Genomic DNA, 26,099 nt, shown 5'->3' on the forward strand with positions numbered 1-26,099 from the left:
GTATGCATGTAAATTGATCTGTGCAAAGAAATGTTCTCTTGTGAAACAAAATGTAATATTTCAAGCCTGAAACGTGTAAAGTATAGTATATATCTTCAATGTTTGAAGATGCTGTTGACCACCGATCAACAAACTTTTCTATATTTTTTTTAGTAAAAACTTCCATAAAATGATCTTTAATTTAGCAAGATTTATTCTTGTCCCTTAACTATATGTCTGTTTTCTTATTGTCTTCTCTGTTATGCTAATAATTTCATCTCAATAAGACCTCAGTAGACACATCAGCTCAGGTCCCGTGTCAGGACTTTCTTAAGAACATGACTTTCAGATACTTTTCATCTGCTGTGGATATTTTTTTTAGACCTGACACTTCTTCTTTTGTCCTCCACTTGTCCATTTTTCCTCATTTTTTAAGGACACATTCTGAGATATGCCACGTTTTCAGTTAATAGCTCTCGGGAATCACCTTGTTGGTGCAAAAACATTATTTTATGTCTGTCAAACTGTTTTATTGTCTGCATTATTCCTCAAATTCAACTAAAGAAATGGGAACAAATTATGCTTTTTTTGACAGGCTGCTTGTAACAAAGCGCCTAAAGATACCATTTAAAATGGTCTGTCATATGTAGACAACGCGTAAGATAGGTGCTCCTTTTTTATGCTTGAATGGTTTATGGGTCCATTTGGTTTACCAAAAAAGCAAAAATTCCCATGAAAAAAAAAATTAGTGGTGAAAAAGTGTAAAAATACTTTGAAAGAACTTCAGAAAGCCCAGAGAAACAGAGAAAGTCTGGCTCCTTGGAAGGAAAATATAAAGAAAGGGGTGGTGTGGCTCAAGACTTTTGCACAGTACCGTACTTCAAGCTATCACAAAAAAGCTTGTCTAAGACAGTTCAGGGTGTGTTGACGATCAAGCTTGTTAAAATTATAGAAACTCAGATTTTTGCCTTATATACTGTATCCCCACAAAGGTTTGCTTAAAATATAAAGAGATTAGGACTGGCTCCAAACTTTAAGCCAGTATTATAGCAAAAAATAACACAAATAAATATATTATAGTTAGAGGCTTATTTATGTCCCAATAACTGTGTTTTTCAGGGTTATTAAAATAAAATTAAATGGCTAAAATAAAATAAAGTGACTGTCAGCTTTTGTGATTTATGTAAATACAGAGTTCTGATCTCCTACTTAATTAAATGTCTTGTAGATATGAAGAAAGTTGGAGGAGAACACCTAGGAAAGTGCCTCCTGTCATGTTGACCCTACAGTTTCATCACATTACACAAGCAGCAGTGCAGTGCCACTTAATAATTGAGTTCCATTTACTCTGCTATAAATGGAACGCAGTGAGTGATATTACTCTGGATACATCAGAGTTTGTGCTGCTGCTCGGGTTTGAGGTAAAGAGGGGAAACTGAGCTACTTTAAGACCTCTCTAAGAGAAACAATGCACAAGTTATTTAAACGAATTCGTTAAAAGAGGAAATTGTTGATATTAAGACAGCACCAATTCCTTATTAAAAGCAATTTTTTAAATTCATGAAGCAGTTTAACCTTCATTTTTCTACAGAGACTCAACAGTGCAACTCTTTTTCCACATCGCCCTGCATCCCTGTTACACTTTCCCACACATTCACACCTGGAAGCTGTCCAGCAGAAACACATGGAAGCAGCCTCACCGGAGCTGCTAGAAGTTACACAAACACTTTATACTCACACTTTGCAGGAAGGCGGTAGCCGCAGGTAATCTTGGCCTCTCCTGTCTTACAGCCGTTGAGCGAAGCACACTCCTTTTTTAGCATGGGACCAGCAGCGCGGTGGATCGCTCCGTCCACTGGAAAGGAGACGACAGGAGATTTTAAAAAGTTGGCCTACTTATGTGAATCCCCTGCAATCTCACTAATTACAGCAGCCAGAATGTTGTTTGAAGTCCAGCAGACACTTTTACTGGAGTCGAGGCTTAGTGCTAAAAGGACCTGGATAATGTTGGCATTAGCGGTGAACGCTTGAATTTCCAGGCTTCTGCAGGTTACTAACTTTTCACCCCTAATCCTGCTTGCATCTGTCTCTCTACATGTCAGTTTGTTTAATGGATTTTAAGGCTATTGCCTTCCTTAATTACTTGATTTAATGTGTTATTAAGGACTCAGCTGACTTTGACTTTTTGGGCAATTACTCTTTATTAATTAAATTTTCATAAATCTACATAATATTCATAAATGTGTATCTGTCTTTGATCCCCACCACATCTAAAGACTGTGACTGTGTTCATTTCCAGGAGGGCAATGATGCGGCAGAAGCAATTTTACAGCTGTGCCAATTACACTTTCAGACAGAATCTATGCACCCCTTGCAGTCAGACTTATTTCTTCAAAGTTAATTTTGATACAGTTTTATTATTATGATTTGCAGCATTGTGAAAGCGAGAAAGCAGAATTTAATGCGTCTAATTCATACTTCAAGGAAAAAAGCACTAAAAATATCAAACTTCAACAAATGACCTTTTAAAATCATGTAAAACAATAATCCATCCACAGAGACACTATAACAGTAACCGTAATAACGTAGATTTTCTGTGATTTGATTGACTCATTGATCACTGATCAGCTGGGGTGAAGAGAAGGAATAAGCTGGAGGTCCAACCAAGTCTTCCAGAAATTACATTTACATATTCCCATTTTTCAGCATTCAGGTTCTTCTGTGCCGTTTTTACATTTCTTTTATCAACATATTGTGAAACCTGACTAACCATGACTAATGTATGACTAATGCTATTCTATGCTTTCTAATGATTTTGGGAAAGATCACGATTATCCTTAGATAAAAGTCAAGAGTGAGGAAAACCTCAGGAAATGCTCACCTAATTTACTGACTATAAATCACTTCATTATTTTTACCAAACATTTAAAAATATAGTTGTCCCAAACCTTGTGATACATAACTGTACTCAAGTCAGTACTTTGAGGTGCGTAGGCATGGTCAGGTCAATCCAGTGAAGTTCAAAGCGAGCATCAGAATGAGGAAGAAAGGTGATTAAAGTGACTTTGAACGTTGGTGCCAGACGTGCTGCCCCAAATATTTCAGAAACTGTTGCTCTACTGGGATTTTCACACAGATTCATCTCTAGTGTTTACAGAAAATATTGTTTTTTAAGTTAAATATTCAGTGAAAATCAGTTCTCTGGGCAAAAAAGCCCTGTTGATACTAGAGGAGAATGGTTAGACTGCTCTAAGCTGATAGGAAGGCAGTAGTAAGTCAAACAACCACTCATTAAAACCTAGATATACAGAAGAGCATCTCTGATTGCACAACACATGGAGTAGAGCAGCAGAAGACCACACCGGGTGTCGCCCCTGTCAGCTAAGAAAAGGAGACTGAGACTACAATTCACACAGGCTCACCAAGACTAAAAAGAAGATTTGAAAAGTATCTCCTGGTTTAATGAGTTTCGATTTCTGCTGCAACATTCAGATGACAGGGTCACAATTTAGCATGAACACCATTAAACATGAATCCATGAGCCTTTATCAACGGCTCAGGCTACTGTTAGTGTAATTGAGGTAGGGGATACTTTCTCGGCACACTCTGGCCCCCTTAGCACCAATTAAGCATCAGTGAAACACCACAGCCTGTCTCTGTGTTTTTGCCGACCATGTTCATCCCTTTATGACCACAGTGTGCCCATCTTATAACTGCTGCATCCAGCAGGATACACATCATGTCACAAAGGTAAAATCATCCGAAACTTGTTTACTCAACATGCCAATGAGACATGACACTACACTCAGGCCTCAACAGTTAGCAAATCTCAATCCAATAGAGCACCTTTGGGAAGTGGTAGAATAGAAGATTCACGTCATGGATATGCAGCCCACAAATCTGCAGCAACTGTCTGATGCTGTCATGTCAAAAATGACCAAAATTTGTGAGGAATGTTTCCAGCAGCTTGTTGAATAAATGATGAATTAATACAGCTATGAAGGCTAAAGGGGTACAACCCAGGTGTACCTAATAAAGTGTACAGTGGGTGTATACTCTAAATCAGGTGTGTAAAACATAAAACCCTGTGTTTCTATATGTTTTACAACTTTTCCTGCAGATAAAGACCTCCCCCACAGATATTCATACTACACCAAAGTAATTGGTGGTGTAGGTATTAGTTAAATCAGGGGTGTCAAACTCCAGGCCTCAAGGGCCAGTGTCCTGCAGGTTTTAGATGCGTCCTTGATCCAACACGACTGATTTAAATGGCTAAATTACCTCCTCAACATGTCTTGAAGTTCTCCAGAGGCCTAGTAATGAACTAATCATTTGATTCATGTGTGTTGACCCAGGTTGATATCTAAAACCTGCAGGACACCCGGCCCTCGAGGCCTGGAGTTTGACACCCCTGAGTTAAATAGTTCAATGACAGAAAAGTTCCTGTTTTTCAATGTCTACTAGAAATTTTACACTTTGTTGTTTTATAAAACAAAAACATGCAACACTGTAACTTTACCCATTCATCATGTAGAAAAACTAAGATGTACTGTTGAAATTGCACTTCTTTATCTTATATTGAGATATCAGAAAGTGCAGGTTCACTCGTCCGGTCCACTCAAGTTCAAAGTGGGCTGTAAATGGATGTAAAATTAGGTTTGTTTGTTTTTTAAACCAAGAAAACGTTTCATATGAAAATAAGTATAATCAGTTCGATGTACTACAAGAAAGAACGGGTTCTTAGCTTCACCACAGTGGAGGAAGGCCAAGATGGTGATATGGAAGGTAAGCCTTTCACTCACAGTTACAAGTAAGGAACAATATTGTTTGAACCGTGAATGTGTTTTTAGGAGCACATGCAAAAGAAAGACTATAAAAGCCAGCCTGAGCAGCATCTTATTTTCCCCTCAACAAAGGTCTGCAACACAACATCCATGACAATGGCACTGTCAGTCATCTGTGTGTTCTTTGTGCAGCCTCTCCACTCACACACACACACACACTGCAAAGATACACCGATGTATTGGAGACCTTGAGCTCAGGTGAAGTCAAGCACAACTTCTTCTAGAGTTAACAACTGCTCTAATTACTATAACTATAAAATTTTGTGGGTTAATAACACACATTGCCCTACCAGCTCGTACTAAAGTGATCTTTTCTACTCTAACATCCACTTTTGGCTTGTTTTACACAGCCACAGCTCTCTTGCAAGGCTAAAATGAGTTGCCAGAAACATTTTAAAATGAAAGCTATGCGTGAAGACTAACTGTGAGCCTAATTTGTTATCAATTTCCAGCTTTGCCAGATTCTAGAAAGCGCTGTTACAGACAGCCGCCCTCCTCTCTCTATAGCAGTGATTCTAGCAGCATGCTACTTTCTACTTCTATTCCACTACATTTTGAGAAGCTTTCACTACATTTATTTTAGAGTGCAGTTACTAATTATTTAGTAGATTGAGATTATTAATATCAATTATACATGTAAAGAGAAACTATCCTATCTAAAAACAGACTAAGCCAAATAGCAATACAGACCGATCAGGCACAACATTATGACCACCTGCCTAATATTGCGTCGGTTCCCCTTTGCTGCCAAAACAGCAATGATCATTGAGGCATGGACTCCACTAGATCACACAAGATGTGCTATGGTATCTAACGCCAAGATGTTAGTAACACATACAGTAAGTCTTGTAAATTTCGAGGTGTCCAGCACATTTCACAGATGCTCGATTGGATTGAGATCTGGGAATCTGGAGGCCAAGTCAGCACCTCGAACTCATTGCTGTGTTCCTTAAACCATTTCTGAGCCAGTTTTGTTTTGTGGCAGGGGGCATTATTGTGCTGAAAGAGGCCAGAGCCATCGCGGAATACTATTTCCATGAAAGGGTGTGCATGGTCTGCAACAATGGTTAGGTAGGAGTAACACATGGATGGCAGGACCCAAGGTTTCCCAGCAGAGCACTGCCCAAAGCATAGTACATTCTGGTGTGACGTGTTCCCCATGTAAGTGACTAACACACGCCTGGCCATCGACATGTAAAAAAAGAAAACGCGATTGATCAGACCAGGCCACCTGCTTCCATTGCTACGTAGTCCACTTCTGATGCTCACATGCCCTTTGTTAGGACTTTTCGGTGGACATGGCAGCCCCATATGCAAAAAACTGCAATGCACTTTGTATTCTGACACTCTTCTACTGAACCAGCATTTTGAGCTACAGTAGCTCTTCTGTTGGATAAGACCCCACGGGCATCAGTGAGCCTTGGGTGTCCATAACTCTGTGAGTGGTTCACCAATGTTCCTTCCTTGGACTGCTTTTGATAGATACTGACCACTGCAGACCGGTAACACCCCACAAGAGTTGCAGTTTGGACACGCTCTGACTCAGCTATCTAACATCACCGTTTGGCCCTTGTCAAAGTTACTCAAATCCTTACACTTGCCCATTTGTTCTGCTACTAACACATTAACTTTGAGGTCAAAATGTTCACTTGCTCCCTAATATATCCCACCTCGTAACAGGTACCATGATGAAGAAATAATCAGTGTTATTAACATCACCTGTCAGTGATCCTAATGTTATATTTGATCAATTGAGCAATAACCAACCACTGGAAAAACATCCATCCATCCATCCATTATACAATTCAGGGTTGTGGGGTCAGGCACTGACGTGAGGAAGGAGGACTGGTTCACCCTGCACAGGTTGCCATTTAAACATGCGCACTATGATAGTTGTCAGCACTTGTTCAAAATAGCTTAATAGCATCAGTCCATATGCCAGAGCTCAACACTTAGGTCTGGTTCTTATCTGTCTCTCTGTGTACAGACCAGACGTTACGGCGGTGTTTCGCTAAACTGAGTGGCTCCAGGCGGGGGCCTGGTGTTATCTGTGTTAAGCTGGCATATTGCTGAAAGGACTAGTACATCCTGGATAGGTTGCCAGTAAATATGTAGACATTTAAACATGTTCATGTGTGTTAATGAAAAGCATCCCTTTAATTCAATTTTCCACAACTTTGGTCGTCATGTGTGAGCAACATGTCGTTTTTCTAGAATATTAAATCTAAAGTTTGGATTCTAAATCAACCCAGAATCAGGCACATGTGTCAGAAATGGATTCGTCACAGCACTGTGACACTTGTCAGCACTGGTTCAAAATAGTTCAATAGCATCAATCCATATGCCAGAGCTCAGCACATTGGCCTGTGGTTCTTATCTGTCTCTCTGCGTACAGACCAGCTGTTACAGCGGTGTGTTTCGCCAAACTGAGGCGCTCCAGGCAGGGGTCTGGTGTTATCTGAACATTATTGTGTTAAGTTGGCATATCGCATGCGGCGCTGAGCCGTGGTGTGCCATGTCATGCTGTGCCATGTTGAACTGGGCCACGCTGTGAGCGAAGCACAAGTGCGAGGGTGTGACAAACAAGTTCTGAACAGTGGCTACCTCCTCAGGGTGCTCAGAAACTAGCTTAGATATGTGTGTATGCGCATGTGAGTGATATATTGTGTGTGTATATCCTTGTCAAAGCATATGTGCAGCTGTGGACACTGTATTTATGAGTGTATTTTCAAGTGTACGTGTGGCGTGTGTGTGATGAGTCCTTGAGGTGACACAAAAATACGCTGCACACCAACTTTGAAGCAGGCCAACTCTGAAAGAGAGAACAAGTGTGATAAGACAGAGAGATGGAAAGGAGAGAAGGGGAGGAGGGGAGGGGAATAAGCAAGAGTAGCAGATGTAAAAATAGTCTGGAGGGAGAGAAGGAAACAAGCAAGAAAAACAACATAAAAAAAAGAAAAGGAACTGACTTGGAAATTAAACCAACAATACCTTTTTTTTTTTCCATTCGTTGCTGCATGTTTGACAGATACACAAATGTGTATGTGCCTCTGTGTGTGCCTACTAGTGCAAACTGGCCTTTTTCCCCTCCAGTCTTTATGAGTGGACTGCATAGCCTTGAGCTACAGCAGTGCTTTTTGACCCAAGTACTGCCCTGCCCTCACTCTTACACAGCTGTAATACAAGCTTGCGAATGGAGCTGAAAAACATCCACACTGAGGCTTGCACACACACATGCAGCTACACACTCTAGAGCACATATGCATGGGTGCACATACAGCTTTAAATACAGCTGAATGCCAAAATTAAGGAACACGTGTTCTGGCACAGAAACACTGTTTGGAAGACATTTAATTTGGGAGTTTAATGTGACTACAAAGGATGGCAAACTGCTGATTCCCGCTTGTTACAATGACCCCTTACATCAGGCGCAGGGCCAAGGGGGCTGCCGAAATCTGATTTTAGATCCCCGGTGCTAAGGTGTTAGCCTATTACTGGCATGGATGAATGACTGAGCAGGCCTTCTGAGTTCAAGTCCCCAGATCTAAAGCCTTTCTATGAAGTGACCAATCACACTCTTATGTGGGGAGTCACACGGGGACACAAAAAAACCAAAGAGGAAAGAAACACGCCCACAGAGACACAGAGTTTTAATCCCAGAAACCAGCACTTCCTGTCCTTTTAGCTCCAAATAAGATCATTTTAATGCCATGCTCAACATATTTTCTTTCACATGAGTTGGTTTTTCCATTTAGCAAAAGGCAGCTTTGATATTATCATGTTTAAATTAGATTGCTCCTTGCTAAATGGAGATGATAGGAGGCAGAAAAAAGAACCTGAACCTGGTGAGTATGGTTAATAAATATCCATACACCTATTTAACCACTCCATGACTCCCACCTCTTTAACACAGACAAGCTATCCCTTTCACTGCACTCACTGAACACAGACCATGTTAGCTTTCTTTCAGTCTACAGTAACTTCTGACTCCGTGGGAGCCAGTGTAATAGCCCAGCATGAGCACTGCATGCTACTGAGTAGATTCAGACACTGTTCTGTCACTTGAATGGTGCCAGAAATATGAAGGGGGGAACTCATGTGCAGAGGGGGAAGCAAATGAAAGATGTGCTTGAAGCAAAGCGGCACCAGCAGTACCTTGTCAATGCAGACACCTATGTAAGAGTCGCTTAAGGGCACCAATATCGCTCTAGAAAACAATATGAGTGGATTTGTTGAGTTTCTAGACCAAAATCATTTTTCTGCCAGAAATATTTGCCTTTTTTAAAAATAGTAGAAAGGCGAACAAAAGAATTGTCTTGCATGTGTTTTCTATGAGTTTCCACCACTATTAGTATTATACTAGTATTCCACATACTAGTAAATATAATATATAATTTGAGACCAGCCTCTATAATGTACTTGTGGTTTTGGTGAGCTATAACAGCTGCCAAGTGGTCAACTCACTTCACATTGTGATATCTGAACAACTATTGGATGTATTGCCACGCATTTCATACCAGCAGATTCTCACTGAGACCCATTCATTTATCCGTCCATTCGCTGCCGCTTATCCTTTTCAGGGTTGTGGGGGGTGCTGGAGCCTATTCCAGCTGTCACAGGGCAAGAGGCAGGGTACAGATCAAATTTTGTCATATTTTAAGGGTAAAGGTAGTTGTTTTTTGAGGTTATTTCACAGAGAAAAAAACTATACGGTATTCAGAAATAAATGGCGGTGTGAAAAAGTCTTTTCCTTCAGAAATGGAGCATCATACCAACTGTTCATGTGCAGCGGAGGCAATTTTAAATTTTGGTCTTCACCTTCAAACTCAAGATATGAAGAAGGAAAACACCTAAGTTTTATAATCTAAGGAGTCTCATTGATCAAAGAAATGAAAGCACAGGGGGAAGAGACCATGCAACCTGTATCTGGATCAAAGGTCACCCTCTCCCTCCTCACTTAAAAGTCATGACTCTAACACACGAAACATGCATAAATATGCCTTTTTATTCCCAACATTGTTGCAATTTCTTTAGGTAGCAGATTAGACATGCGGCCCTCCAGACATCTAACAATACGCAGACTAAACAACAACTATGGCTAATGTTTGATTTGAGTTTCTCGCCTAACAAAGGAGGACAGCTAGTATCTATAGGATGTAATCTACCAATGGGAAGGTCAGCGGGTCAATCCCTGGCTCCTTCAGCCCACATGTTGAAAGATACTGAACCCCCAAAAGCCTACGATACACTGGAGTGTGAGTGTGTAAGGTAGTTAGAAAGTTATTGAAAGTATAAAATAAGATGCCGTATGAATGTGTGAAAGGGTGAATGTGGATTGTATTTAAAAAGTGCTTTGAGTGCTCTGTTAAGCTATAAAACACTATATAAATATCAATCCATGTAGCAGTAACAAGAACTTTTCACATCTACAACAAACTTCTCTGCTAGTTTCATGGCTGTCATGGTTACCCATGCCCAGCAGTGATGACAGCAGTTGCTCAGATGTACTGAACTAGACTGGACTGCACCGCAGGTTGAAAATGAAGCTGAATGGGTAGCCAGAACAGCGCAATGTAAAGCCAAAAGGTTGTGGTCAAGTTTCAGTACATGAAAATCTGGGGGTGAGAACAACTTGTTCATTTATAGTCCCCAAGGAATAAAGTCTAATGACTTCGTCTAGTACAACCAGCAAGCTGTAATGAGTGCTTTTAAGTTTTATTTAAAAACAAAACAATTGCCTATTCCTTGCAATTTGATGCAGAAATCTATGCCTACCTAAAGATGAATTACCAACATAACAGACTAATGTTAGCGTGATCAAGTGCAATAATAACCTATTTAACGGTGAGCCTGTTAGGTGCCATTATGTAATGTAATCAGTGGTTTTTGATATGGTGACGAGGTGTTTGGTAGATTAGCCCCAGCAGGCCACCAGATAAATGCCATTACAGCGCAGGTGTTGACTTTATCACAACAGAAATTGCTTCTTTCACATTTATAATGTATTCTTCCTGTTGATCAAGTTAGCTATTAAAAGTTTTTTCTAAAACTTTTTAACATCCATTGTTGTTTAACAGCTAAGGGTTACTTTATAACTTTTTATGCACGATTAATAATCAGAGAAGCTGGTAGGAAGTTTTTTCTACTCACCACAAGTACTATAAAGTATGCCTGTAATTTTGTATGCCCTCATACTAAAACATGCCGTTCTTTGACACACACATACACAGTTGGAAAACAATGAGTGTTATAAGAGAAGCACTTGGGAGAGAATTGTGAGGTTTCACTTTTTTTACTGTCTATTTTCACCGTGGAGCTCTTGCTCTCTATTGTTGCTCTTTTAGGAGGCTTGTTATTGATTTCCAGAAAATATCAGATGTCAGTAAGATTTATGATGTAAGCAGGCTGCAACCATTTCTACTAATGTTGAAAATAAAACCTTTCATGACTGCTGTCTTTAACTGATCTGAATATAGGACCCAGGATAGATCAATGTGAATTTCATGACCTCCTTTATTTCTAGGGACTTGATGCGTTTGATTCTAACTACATTAACTTGTAACTTTTACAGCACTTGAACCTGAGTTACTCATGCCTCAGTCCCAATATAGTGTAACAATAGCATGGAAACATCCTTGCCAGTAGGGGGTTCAAAAATAATAACCAGTGTTTGCTCAGTGACTGCACTGAAATTTCTTGCTGTAAGAGACCAATTGCAAGTAGTTCTAGTAACAAACTTCCCCAGAGATTAAGTTTGTAACACCCTCAATTTCTGGCTAACCACTTTTGATCACGAGGCAGTTGCACAGATCTCCAATCTGATGCAGCCACTCTCAGACAGATTAGCAATTATTCCTTACCTTTGCTGCCTACTTTATAAACGCAGGCAGACTGCCAATACCTCGAAATCAGTCTACAACTTGTACAACTTGTCTGTTATGTGTCTCTCTGCAATAACACTGAGGCATTTCCAGGCCAGTCAAGATATACATCTTTTCAGCATGTCCTGGGCCTGGCCCGGGGGGTCCTTCCAGTGGTACATGCCAGGAACACCCAGGAGGCGGCCAAGAGGCACCCCAATCAGATGCCCGAACCACCTCAACTGGCTCCTTTTGACATAGAGGAGTAGTGGCACTACTCTAAGCCTCTCTTGAATGACTGAACTTCTCATCTTCCCAATATTATTATTAATCTGGCTGAAATTATTGCAAACATTTTGGTCGTGATACTGTCTTCTCTAGTACAATTCTAGTACAAGGCAGGGATTTCAGACACAACAATAATATTCCAGCAGTCTGAAGCCTCACTCTAATTGATTTATGTAATTTATATGTTTCTGTTGATTTCCTTTTGGTCTTTTATTGCGTAGGAACTGGATTTTGTAAAGGCTGTTTGTCTGTATTGTTTGTGCTTATGAATGTAAAAAATAAATAAATTCATCAGAACCAGAACAAATGAAAATCACTTTTCTTGGGAAGCAAAAAAAGTCAAACTGACATTGCCTTAATAAAAAATACCACCAATATCAGGTCTGTATAAGCTACTTAGACACCGAGTCATTTAAAACGAGCAATGAGTTTGGTGTCAAAGGATACTTGTTGTTCGTACTCCACTGACTCTATGCAAATGAAGCTTGTGAACTACTCGACCATTAGTCTTAATTGGCTACACCTAATGCAACCAATAGACATCAACCGATTATAACACAATAACCAGGGAACACATTTATATCACTAGACACACAAAAACACACAAAACATGAAATATGCCAAATTAATTTTCATCCTAAAAAAAATCATGCAAAATTCATAATTTAGCCTTGATTATCATACTAAATATCACTTCACTGTTTTCTGCTATTGAAGCTAGGTCTTTTGGGGAATCAGAGATGGAGTGCACAAACAAAAAATAAATAAATAAATAAATAAAAACAATGGGGAATGGAGAGACACTCACACACAGACAGAGAACGACGAGACGGGAGACTGAAGAGCACAGTTGGACAAAAAGAAATGGCTTTGGAAGGGGATCAAGTGTAAAAAATAAATAAATAAAAGGTGTGTAGGTGAAAAGAGTGGGTGAGACTAAAAACAAAGAAGGGAGAGATGAATGTTAAGCAGGGTTCCAGAGAGGAATAGATTAAACGGATGCAATGCATGGATGAATACAGGAAGGATTGAAATTAGTGTTTTGGCTTCTTTACCCTGTTAAACAGGCGGCTGACCAGTTTAGGTGTTATCACATCTCCCTCGCAGGCTCTGACTCTGGGGGAGAGAGGGGGGGGATGTAGGGGGACTGTGAAGTGATAATTGGCGATATGCTTACCTGGCGCGGAGCCTGCAACCTCCAGCAGGGCACAAAAACAAACACACACACTCGCACACACACACATTCTCTGCTATTGTTCTGTGCCACGACAAGCTTTACCTCAAACCGCCCACCCTCAACAAACACATCCACACATAAGAAAACACACACTCACAGGTAGCTTGGCATAAGAGTAAAACCAATCCTGAAGTCTCTCCTATGGAATACTAATACGATTGCCCTTGCCAGCTGACCTCTTATAGGCCAAACAGGCTGTCTGTCAAACTAATGGGGCGGAACGCTGGCATATTGCTTTCCCACAATCCCTCAGCAGAGCCGGGACACTCATTTACTTCAGTCAGCTTGTTGCCAAGGCAACATTTAGGATGGTTCTGGTGGTGGATGGACGCACAAACACGCCCGCTGCCTCTCCTACGATTCTGTATAGGCACCTGTGTATATGTGCAAACTTGAACTCACAAACAAATGCAGCGCAACCTGTTAAGTGTTACTACCGTGAACTCTTGCGCACACAGACACGCACACACGCACGCACACACGCATATATGAGTGTTGCTAACAGCAGTGAAACAGATGAATTTATGTATGCGGCTGACAGCACTGTCTGCATGCGGAAGGTACACTAAGTGCTCTTTGTCTCTAGTCTCATCTCCATGCTCCAAAACTCTCTCCCTTCATTCACAATACATGCTCTCCTGTTCATTTGTTCTGAAAGCCAAGCAGACAAGCCTATTCTTCTCCGCCTGTATTTTTCTCCCCATCCAGACAAGGAGAAAGCAAAAAAAAACCCAAAAAGGGCTGCAGACACACAAGGACGAGAGCCGAGAGACTTCCAGTACCGGGTTTCAAACTCCATCGCTGTTCTTGAGGATTGATTACAGATGCCATCTCATGCAATTTCAGCCTGAATTTTTTAGCTGTGCAACATTTTCTTTCGTGTTTCCCCATCGAAATGAAAAAATGCAAGTGGATGAAATTTTAATTGGGACCGTGCTCATCTATTGTGCACTGTCTTAAAACCTAAACCAATCATAAGCCGGCAGTGTCTTTGTGGCTGGCTCACATCCTGTGCAATCTGTCCCTACAGACCCAGAGCAGGATCTCTGACAGCAACTGTCTGTGTGTCTGTAACTGTGTCTCTGTTTGATCAGTAACTTGTTATTATGAAACCGGAACATCACAGCAAGTGAGGGTTTTGAATGTATGATCACATGATTTGGTTTGACAAGTGCTTAAAGCCGAATTCCAGATCTTAATTTCTATCTTAATATTTTGCTCATAGACGATTTTTAACTTGAAAAGTGTTTTTTTGCTGGCTTCTGTGATTGCTCTGCATGTAACAGGAAAATTACCAACCAGGCAACCTGCGTCTGGGTTCACAAACTTTGTTTCATGTGTTTGCTTCTTGTGATACCAATTTTCTTTACTGCTTTTTGTAATAGAAGCGTGGTGGGTGACCAAGGGGCAATCTCCAGAGCTGAAAAAGGAAGCCAGTATGCCATGCAATACAAGTTGTTTTGAATGCTCAAATAGAGTAGAAGAGTGCTATATAATTTTAAAGCTATATAATCTTGTCACTACATCACGGCTCGTCTCTCCTACATCACCTAAATCCCCTTTTAAGGTCATTTATTGTGTTGCATGCCCACTGTGTCGTCGTCACAGCTTGGTCACCATTCATACTGGCACTCAATGTTTCCTGGACTTGCGGCAGTCTCCTCCTGAACGACAGATGTCCCCACTCAAAAAAATCCTCTGCATCATCACTGATACAGAAGTGGAAAAAATTATATCAGGAAGCAAAGTGATACAGTGATTAAAGTCACTTTCAGTATATGACGCTGTTCAAAAGGGCCACAACGGTGAGCATAAAGGTGTACAGTCCAGTCGGGAAACTTCACAGGTGTGCAGTTGAAATCAGAATGAAGGCAGAATGCTCATAGATAAGGAAATAAATTTCCCCCATGGAATGAAAATGCTCTGAAAATATAGTATCAAAGCTATAAAATTACTGTTGAGTGACAACACTGTTCACGAACTGCTGACTTGTGTGTTAAACTGCACTTAAAACCCCATGGCTACCCTGCTAAATGAATAAGGAAACTGTAGTTTTCATCCTTAAAGATTGTTTACAATGTCTTGAAATGCAGAAAACAGCTGTACGCTGTATCAGTGAAAGCTGATACTTCTTGGAGGCCACATGCCAGTGAAAAAACACTTTAGCGTGCCATTCATCCCAAAGGTACGCACTGACATATGGTGACCTAGAAGAAGAATCTGTGTTGGCTCTAACAACTTTAACAGCATCCATTCAGAGATTAAACTGATATATGTTCATGTCTACATGAATAAATGTTTATACAAAGATAATGGTAACTGTCTGGCTGACTAAACCTCTATCATCTTGGCTTTCTGTTCCATTTAGAAAATCAATCAAAGCAGTGAAATGTTGAAATAGCAGATAAGCTCGGGAATAAATGAGCAACAGCAGCCAGTGGACATAAAAAAAGGTTAATTTCCTGCCCTTGAGTTTGTTGTTGATGCACTGCATCAGCTCAGCACTCCTCCAGATTGAAGTGCGAAAAACAATGTCGACAGGTGTGCGTTTGATCTAACTGAATGACATTTACCCAGGTACCCTTGAGACTGAGAGGTAAAGAACCGTAAAGACCTTTTGTTGCCTCACCTTTGATGGAAAAAACAACTCACTAAAGCTGAATGAATGAATGCATAGTTACTCAGTGCAGAGTGTGATCCTGGCAAATGTAGATGTATAGTAAATGATTTTTGTGTGTGTGTTTTTTCCCCACTTGGCCCTCCGCTTGCATCTGTCGATCCCAAGTGGCCGTCATCGTCTCATCTTCTTTCTCTAAGCATCATTTCCCTCCCTCTCTCCTGTTTGTTCCATTCTTCCTCTTGTCACTACCCTTACCTATCTCTAATTAACACCTACTCTAGGCTCTATCTGCCTTAGCAAACCCCAAAGGACAGAGCTGAAAAGGGAGATGGAGACAGAAAAATACATACAATAAGAAATGAGGGAAATCAACTGAGCAAGAGGGGGGGAAATGGTGCAGAGTAGCACAGAAAGAGAGAATAGACGGATTCAGATGGTGGCTCTTAATATTGGCTCGTTCAGCTGGTCGGTGGAAATGTTTACAATGAAAACAGCTGCTGTGGTTAAATTTAACTGAATAAAAACATTAACTAAACCACAGTGATCAACATAAACATGCTTTACATGGGCACTAATGCACCCAGTGTGACGCATTCACATGTTCGAGGGCTCTCTAGAAACCATCTGTCTTTGTAAAGCCATCAGAGACCTCAGGACAACATCAAACGACGCTGTAGATCTCGAGGTGCTTGACTGCATGTGTGTGTGCATGTGTGTGTGTGTGGCAACAGGAAGAGTGTGCCATCCATTTTTGTGGCTTGAGCCTCAGCTGGTGTTTATCAGTTAAGGTGGAGCCCGTGTGTGTGTGTCGTGTATGTGTGCATATGGACGCTCAGGACTTCAGTAGATCATTTCAGGCAAGCAGATGCACGGTTGTAAGCTGACATACGAATGCACATACACGCAAATATACAGACATGCAGGTGCACCACTTGATACTTCACCACAGAGACTGCAAAGAAAAAGGCTGCATGCAGACTAACATACAAATAGGAAGGTTAAAAACGGCAGTGTGAGCGAGCCGGGCTGAAAGGCTAAAGCTGTTTGGCCAAATGAAGACAAAGAAAACGACCACAGGCAAATGCACCAGCACCCAAATTTGCAAGCATTAACAAACACACACACACACACACACACACACACAAGTTGAGTAAGGTGCGTGCGCACATGTTTTAGTGAATCTGGCTACTGCATTAGCAATACAGATTTATTGCAAGTATCGATTACCCACGGACGTCAAACACCACACACCCGCAGCAAAGCACTGAGTCAACAATACACTGAAAAATGTTTATTTCCACAGCACTCCACACCCATAAATTACAAACTATTGACTTCACACCTGCAAACACGTAAAAAGCACAGACACACACACAGACATACGCACACACCCTCACGAGCTGCATGCAAAAGCACCTTGAACACCTGCCACAACAAAGAGCTACCTGCTACCTTACACAAAGAAAAATATAGACAGACACCACACATGGGGCATAAAACACTCGCAAACACGTACACCAACACACACGCACGCACGCTCGCTCTTTTTGGCTCGTAAATTGCACTGCATCATCTGATTAAAAGAAGTGCGACAATTTTAAATTATTTGGTGTCCACAGACGACCATTTGCACCACAAAGCCATGCCATTAATAACAGCTGAGGCCTGCACGTATCTTGGCAGGCACACAAACATAGACGACCAAAGGATCAGACAGGTGGTAACTTACCTCCACCTCCACCGAGCAGAGTGTTGTTGGCTAAAAGAGAGACAAGAAAAAAGAAATGATTGTGAATACAACTGAAGCGTAATTAATAAGGCTTAAACTGTCACAGCAAGCAATAATTAAAAAGTCGGAGGACACAAAACTAATTAAATTAAGCAAAAATGTCTGTAGTGTATATATGGCGAGAATGTCTTTTCAATTTATGGCTATGTGTTTAGCCAGATAAACAGCTAAGTATTACACTTAGCTATTAGATTTCTACTTTAAACTGAAAATAATATTTGAGGGTTGGACTCAAATAAGAACAAGAAGATGTCTTTTAATTTTTTGGACCATAACAACCTGCGATTGCTATTTGTTAAACTGAATAAATACCCGAACAGATCAATAACAAAAATAGCCATGAGTTGCAGCCCTCATCACATCTAATATAAAATGTTACACAGGTCTCTGATGAATAGTGCAATCACTTTCTCATTACATCCAGGTGATATAAAACTCCAATTACTACAATGAGCAGATTTCATTTTTTCCCATTATGATTATTCAGTTATTTTAATTGTAAACCGATTACCCCTAAATCTCAAACTGAAGCCCAAACAAACAATACATTTGATGGCACCTCATCCAACAGGAAGTAGTTTTAACACTTGCTTTCTCTGCCTTACCTCTGCATAACTTTTCACTATGATTTAAAACACCTCATCATTTTGGTTTTAGAACATATTCTGTGCACAGTAGTACATTTCATACTTTAGTGTCCAACTGGTCCTAATGAAAATGTACATTCACTACGCACTTCATTAGGAACAACTGATCAACTGCTCATTAATACAAATATCTAATTAGCCAATCACGTGGCAGAAAATCAGTGCATTTAGGGCATGTAGATATGGTCAAGATAACCTTTTGAAGTTCAAACTGAGCATCAGAATAGGGAAGGAAGATGCAGTAGAGCATCTCTTAACATCAAACCTTGAAACAGATGAGCTACAGTAGCCACTTACAGTGGCTTGCAAAAGTATTCGGCCCCCTTGAACTTTCCCACATTTTGTCACATTACAGCCACAAACATGAATCAATTTTATTGGAATTCCACGTGAAAGACCAATACAAAGTGTTGTACACGTGAGAAGTGGAACAAAAATCATACATGATTCCAAACATTTTTTACAAATAAATAACTGAAAAGTGGGGTGTGCCAAGAACAGGAAAATGGAGGGCACAGTTTGCACAGGCTCACCAAAGCTGGTCAAGAGAAGACTGAAAAAATGTTGCCTGATCTGATGAGTCAATATTTCTGCACCAACATTCATATGGTAAGGTCAGAATTTGGTGTAAACATCGTCAAAGCACATGTTGGGGAATTTTCATGTTTTGGGCCTCTTTTTACCATGTTCATTCCTTTACCACACATCATCTGATGGCTACTTCCAGAAGATAACACACTATGTCACAAATCTCATATCACCAGATCTCAATTCAATAGAGCTTTCATTTGTGGTACAATGGGAGATTTGTATCATGAATGTGCAGCTAACAAATCTGAAGTGTGTAATGCTGTGCATCTTTTTGGATCTATGTCATGACGAATAGGGCTGGGCCATATCATACCGTTCACGGTAATACCGGTATAATGTAATATAATGGCAACGATAAGAAAATGAAATATCGCGATAGAATATGGGTAAAAGACACATGCGCAGTGCCTTTGTTTTCATACCCACATGGCGGAAAAAGCATGGCGGTGACGGAGAATGAGAAGGCCGAAAGCGGATCGTTGAATGAAACGGATGAACCAGAATTGGTTTGTAAAAATGCTGCAACTTCAGTGGTGTGGAACTGGTTTAGCTTTTGTCCGTCAGATACACAACAAAGCACTATTTTTGGTAGAGCATGCTAGCGGGCCGTCGTTATTACCGTGTTTTTTGGAAAATACGGCACACTTAAAATCAATCCTTTGATTTTTCTGAAAATCAACAGTGCCCCTTATAATCCCGTGTGCCTTATGTATGAATTCTGGTTGTGTTTACTGACCTTGAAATAATTTTATGTGCTACACGGCGCTCGAAAACCTGTCAAATGTTTTAGTACGACTTTGCTAAGCTACGAACCCGCACCGCTTGATGGATTGTCGGAGCATTACAGCTATCGTAGGCAGGAGCCTCGCGGAGTGATACGTACTGTGCTTCAACATAATATTACTGTATTGTGTGTGTATAACCTCTTTTTAAGTTTTTTTGGATATTATACATGGTTATGCTGAGGATATGTCGGCCAATTTCCACTGGAAATGCCTTTTGGTTAAACTGTCAGCAAGAATTTTGCATTTGCACTGTTAAATTTTTATATAACTTTAATGCACATAAAAAACAGCTGCTTGTTTAAGTGAAAATACATTGATGGGGTTTTTTGCACTAATAAAGTTGTGGAGTTGTAAAGTATTTTGTCTAGTGTCAATTATATCGTCATTTATATTGTTATTGCAAATTTTCAAATGTATATCGTGATAAATATTTTTGGTCATATCGCCCTGCTCTAATGACGAATGAAGGCAGGTCTGAAGGAAAAACAAGGTTCAAGCCAGTTCTAGCAACTTGTATCTAATAAAGAGGGTGATGAGTGTATATTGATGCAGGAGAGCTTTTTCTTCAATAATCCTGCCTAAATGCTGTTTGTTTCAAGAGGTGCAACTGTTACTTTAAAGGCAAACTGTCTCCATTTCCTGCTTGTGGACCACTGGTTCAGTTTTCATTCTACAAGTTTGGAAATGGAAGAACCAGATATTTCAGTGCATTGAAGTGTACAGCACATCTTCATTCAAAGTGACAGTAAGACAGAGCTCACATAGTATCCATTTTCATTAGTACAATAATGACAATGCTATTAAGAAATGAAGAAATACCCTTTAAAGTAACACTGGAAACTTCAAAAACTGCAAATGAGTTACAGTTTGTGCATAAGTCCAACACCAAGTTGATACTACAACCAAAAAAGTTACAAAATAACACAAGCATGACTAGCTACATTGCTAACGTGTTGCACAAGTGCTTTGCTGACATTATAAACAGGCTTCTGTGTGCAAACAAGAGTCTTTGATCGGTTGATGCTTCACCTCACGATTGGTGATCTGAACAACCTCACAGTCATCACAGTGAGTATCAAGCTTCAATTTGAATTAATTCATTCAGCTGCTTGTTCAACAGTAATTCTAATTTTAATTCCTAGTTCTATATTTAAATTAATCTTCATTTAGGTGAAGATAGAAAAATAAGGGGGGAAAAAAAGGAGTTTTGATATTTGTCCTTCTGGGGGGAAAAAAGGTTTATTGGTGTCAGCAATTCTTCACACAAGTGGCTCTCTGTTTGTGTTTTCAGGGCTTACAGTGCTGCTACTATTTCCCAGCCAGTCAGTTAATTGCATCCACGTGGCATCGCAGGTGTAACTCGGTCCCTGATTAGACGGATAGAACGAGAACCAGCAGGCTCGGAGTCCCGTCAGCGAGGGCTGAGAAGCACAGCACAATATGAACGAGTAACTTCACGGCCCGCGAAGCTAATAAATAAACTCACACTGAGGCTACAGTCCAAAGAATAATAAGCTACCCTGTGACAACAAATAGACAGGTAATGTGGTTCAGTTTGTGTTTCACTTGTAAAAAGGAGACCATACAGCGACTTCCAACCTGGATAACAAGGAGGTGACTGTAACTTAAAGTAAGAATATAATGAGATCTTTTTACAGCAAGGTAAATGCTGAATAAATACTAGTATCTATGAGTGGCCAGTATGCTCCAAATCATTCCCTACTCGAATCAAGTCACTGCACATGCTTGTAAGTGTAAATTGCTGGCAGGGTGATAATGCTGGCTGTGGCTGCTTTTGACATATGTGATACCCAAGTGTTTTTCTCACCCGCATATCCATGAACGTGTGGACTCAGCAGTGTTAGCCTGAGGATATCTGCAGCGCTTCCAAGAAACCGTACCATAAACTCATACAAATCAAGTTTCTTCTTTTTTCCCCCTATGCTCATGCATCCTATTTTGGTTGCTGTGAACATGTTAGGATAATCTGATAAGCACATAATCGTTCTGCGAGGGACAGTTTCAAAGTTACGTATGAACACACAGGGGACAGCTCTCATTTTAGCTAATCCTTGCCAGGAGGCATTGTGCCAACTGGGTACGCACTGAGACTGTACATGAAGCAAGCTGGTTTTTAAGAGAGCGAGGAAGAGAAGCTAAATCCCACAGATGTCTTTCCTTCTCGGGGATTCTCTAGTCTTCTCTAGTCTTCGCCGTTTTCACCATCCCCCATTGCCTCATTAATTGTAAATACCACTTAATTTCACCCTTTAAACACAGCACACTTCCCTGTATATGTCTCACTAAGATCTCCCAAAGTGACTATCTCTACTCTCTATCAAGCCTTCTTAGGAAAAAAAAGGAGTTTAATGTGACAGTGTGAAACTGTCTCAGGTGCACAGCTTGTCTAAGAGCTGATAGATCGAATGATGAACCTGAATAAAGCTCGTTCAGATGGAAAACCTCCGACAGATAAATCGTCTCCATTAAGTCACCTGTTCATCATGTGCTGATTAGCTGCAGGCTGTACATAAGGCTTATATCATACACTAGGTCTTGTTAGTACTCGTCTGTGTTGACTAACACGCCCCAGGCCATATGAAGCCAGGACTCCTGAGTAGTGAAAAGCTTCCTTTCTAAAGAAAAACAAATCTGCCTGAAGGGGACAGACTGCAGCTCTGACAGGGAGAGCTGGACCAAAACTACAGTTATCAGTGTTTTACTGGTGCTGAAGTGAACTGGTGAGCCCGACTGTGACATCAGGATTGGCTGGAATAACTGATTTTCTTTACCCACAGTGGAAACTTGTTACAGCACTTGTTTTAGGCTGATTTGGTGAACTTGTTAGCAAGACACAGAGCAGTGACCGAGCAAAGTAATCACCTATAATTTGTCTGTTTCCACCCTTTTGAATCCAAGACCAATATTTACTGATGTTACCTTTGTTTTAATGTCTAACCAATCCTTGGTTAATTACCTAACTGTATAGAGGCTAAATGCTGTACTATCTTCACCAAAGGACAGCTGCATTGTAGATCTGCCAGCTGTAGCCAAAAGCAAAGAGACGACAACGCTGCAGGTCAACAAAAACTTTAAAGTGCAATGCAAAACAGCACAATGTTCCAGGTCAACTCCCAGCCAGGTGTACCTTTTACTGCATCACATTTCCTGCTGTCTTTCCCACATTTCCTGTTGGCTATCTGCAGCTATCAAATAAAAGGCAAAATGAGCATCATTATGAGAGATTTGTTTCACACATTGTAATTTGATAAATTGAGGATATGAAAGCGTGATGATTTTACAGACTTTAAAAATCATCTTTCTGACTGTCTGACTTTAGTAATGGGTAAATTGGTTGCTAGGAAACTGACACTGACAGTTACGGGAACCAAACCCTATTACACCTAACTATAGATATTACTTTGTCTGCATCAAGTGTGGATACGATGACAGATATAGTTTAACAGCAAATAATAATCATGCACTGCAGAATGAGTGTGGAATACATATTACTGTGAAACTGAGTTTTAAACAAGTATCCGGTCTGACATGTTGACCACAATTTCTTTAACTCTTCCATCACAGATTTTAAAAAACTATTTTAATTTTGTATTCAACATAATTCTGGACTAATCTGGCCAATAGCAAGCTTTTTTTTAAAATTGTTTTTCTGTTCTTATCCTTTACCTCTTTTGCTCCAGAGAACGTTAGCTGTTTAGCTTTCTGGGAGGACAGAAAGCTAAACAGCTGAGCCACCGAGTAAAATCAAGTTTGAACTGGTAGGTGTCACCATGTGTCAATCTGTAGAATCCAAAACACACCCAGAGTCATCGAGGAAGTGTAAATCCCTTTGCTACTTCATCGCTAATGACTGCATTAGTAGCTGTAAAAACAGATTTAGAGTGTTTAGGCATGTCAAATGGGACCAGTTGTACCTTAACGATTTTTGGAAGCAAATTATTCACCTCCTCTCCTGCAACATGCCTTGGCTACATCAGTGTCAGGTAATGTCCAAACATTTCCATTAATCACAATAAGACACAGTAAACACAGAGAGTGATAATGAAATTCCGGCAGTCGAGAGAAACAATGCAACGATGACAACGTGTTTAATTACTCCATTACCCTCTGGAACCCTACGGCTGTTATTTATGTGCACTAAGGCTTCTTTCTTTCTGAGGGAATGACACTAAAACCTGATGTTTTAGATTGCTGATATTTGTGTCGGCTGCTCTATTAGAGCTGACAGAAATGTCTTACTCCCACATGATAATGTCTGTTTGAGAAATTAAAAAAAAAAAAAGTACTAATAAGATGGCAGTCACTACCATTTCAGATAGCAGCGAGTTATGTCCGTACAGGGAAAAGAGTAGGCTGGATGTGTATTTTTCTTTCAAGCACTTCTATTTTTTTTCCTTCCCCCTTTCTGATGCCGTCACTGTTCGTGTGTGAAGCTACAAGATGACAAAGACACACAAAAGCAGACAAAGAGTTCTTGGAGAGAGATCGTGGGGGCAGGCTGATGCAGCCCAGAGGAAGCTGATGACCAGTATAAACACTGCTGCCTTCAGACATGAACAGACGACACTCTGTATGTCTGTATGACCTAATTCATTTGAAAGATATTGAAAGTATAGCAGTGTTTTGTTTTGTTTTTTTAATTTATTAGCCTTTAGTTCACTGCACCACCTGAAAAATACACTGAATACTTATATGGGGCTGATTTCTTACCCTTCCTTCAAAGTTATAGCATACTTCTGTGCTTCAGTATCGGCTGCAAAGCAGAATTTCCCAACATAGAGACTTTAGTGGGGCAGACTAGTCAGAGTGTAACTGGCAACTCATTTTAGCATATTTAAATACCTCCAAGAAAAAGTCTCCAAAAGTTGATTCTGTTCATCTGGACGTAGCGTTTTGTGGGAGAAACGTTTCGTCACTCATCCAAGTGACTTCTGCAGTCTCAGCTGACTGCAGGTTTCCCCAATCTTATAAACAGTACATTTGCATAATGACTGAAACGAGCCCACTGAAGGACCAATGGGCTGGGAGGTCAGTTCCTCAATCTTAATTATGCAAATTCTCATGACCATTGATCAACAACCACTGACCAAAACCCACTGATCAAAGACCACTGATCAATGGCCATGAGTACCATTCACAGAGAGTTGGGGAATAGCTGCAATCACAGCATTGTAAGATGGCGAAAGATGAACCCTTAGGCCCCCTCCTCGATTCAGAGATGGTCTTTCCTTTTTCACGTAAATGGCCTCCTTGACTCCGCGCTCAAACCAGCGTCCAGATGAACAGAATCAACTTGAATGCATCAAGACTCCAAGAAAAAGGTTCCATCCACAATCAGTCTACTATTGGGGAATCCCCTAGCTAGCCCCAGCCTTCCCTGCCTTGTGTTTTCCTGACTGGCTGACTCATTAGTCAGATCACTGACGTGGAGGTTTTCAATATCATTCAGCTCCATCGACAGTCTTTGACTGCAGCTGGTGACAGTAGCCCATGTTCTGCCTCAGAGATCCATTGCAAGCTGCAGGGACACTCTAATGAGAACCTATGGCAGGTGGAAAAGTGGTTAAAGTGCTCAAGCTCACGGAGGCTTCAGAGCAGAACAAGGACTACCAGCTGCAGTCGGGAGTTCATCTGTGGATCAGGACACTCTGCTCAGTTAGGTCCATAAGTTTGTGGACAGTGGCATATTTTTCCTGAGTTTTCTCTCTGTAATCCACCACTGTGCGTTTTTAAATCATACAATGAGTTTCTGACTGAAGTGCAAGGAGTGTGACAAAAGTGTTGCACTCACTGGCATTGTCATATATCTCAATTTTCAGAGGTTCGAAAGTAATTGGGGTAAAAATTAATCTTTTTATTTTTATTATTTGGCCAAAAACCTGTGGACCTACCTGTATCTGTTAACGTTCTTGGCAAAAATATTTGGAACAGCACGCAGGAAAAGATGAAGTGATATTACATATCACTTCATTTTGAGATACATTTTCAGTACTCTGGCAATATGAACACTTTTATTAAAAACACAGAGACCATGCTAAAAATGGATCCCACTACCAATTCCTTAAGGTGGTGCCTTTCAAAATAAAATGAGATTAACGTCAATGGAAGTTAACTAAGTTATAGTGAAGCATAAGAACTTCACAGGGGGGACGTGGTGGACAGCAGGGGAAAGCAAATTAGAGAGCAAGTTAGATCAGACACATTAATCAGACACATTATTCCAACTGACTAATAATAATAATACATATACGCACACTGTGACACCACAGTGCAGGGAAAGTGCTATCTTATTCTTCAAGTATACAAGGATGGTGATTAATTATCTACACAGAGTATCACAGAATTGCTATTTTGTAGGTAATATATGACACGTGGGCAATGCATGGAGAGCTACACTGTACCGACTGCCCAGGTAGCTGAAGATGTAAAATATGCACT

General features: G+C 40.5%; 1 protein-coding gene across 1 annotated transcript in view; it reads right to left on the minus strand.

Moving 5' to 3' along the window:
* macrod1 (mono-ADP ribosylhydrolase 1) overlaps nucleotides 1–26,099 on the minus strand; it is a 142,854-nt gene that overhangs the window by 46,320 nt on the left and 70,435 nt on the right. The window contains exons 4-5 of the mRNA XM_084948908.1: nucleotides 17,558–17,587; nucleotides 1,718–1,834 (exon numbers count right to left, since the gene is read on the minus strand). Coding sequence (XP_084805034.1) covers nucleotides 1,718–1,834; nucleotides 17,558–17,587 — 147 coding nt within the window. The remainder of the gene's footprint in view (nucleotides 1–1,717; nucleotides 1,835–17,557; nucleotides 17,588–26,099) is intronic.

Source organism: Perissodus microlepis, chromosome 2 (assembly GCF_051167445.1).
Source record: "Perissodus microlepis isolate ML-2025 ecotype Zambia chromosome 2, ASM5116744v1, whole genome shotgun sequence".
Lineage (NCBI taxonomy): Eukaryota > Metazoa > Chordata > Actinopteri > Cichliformes > Cichlidae > Perissodus > Perissodus microlepis.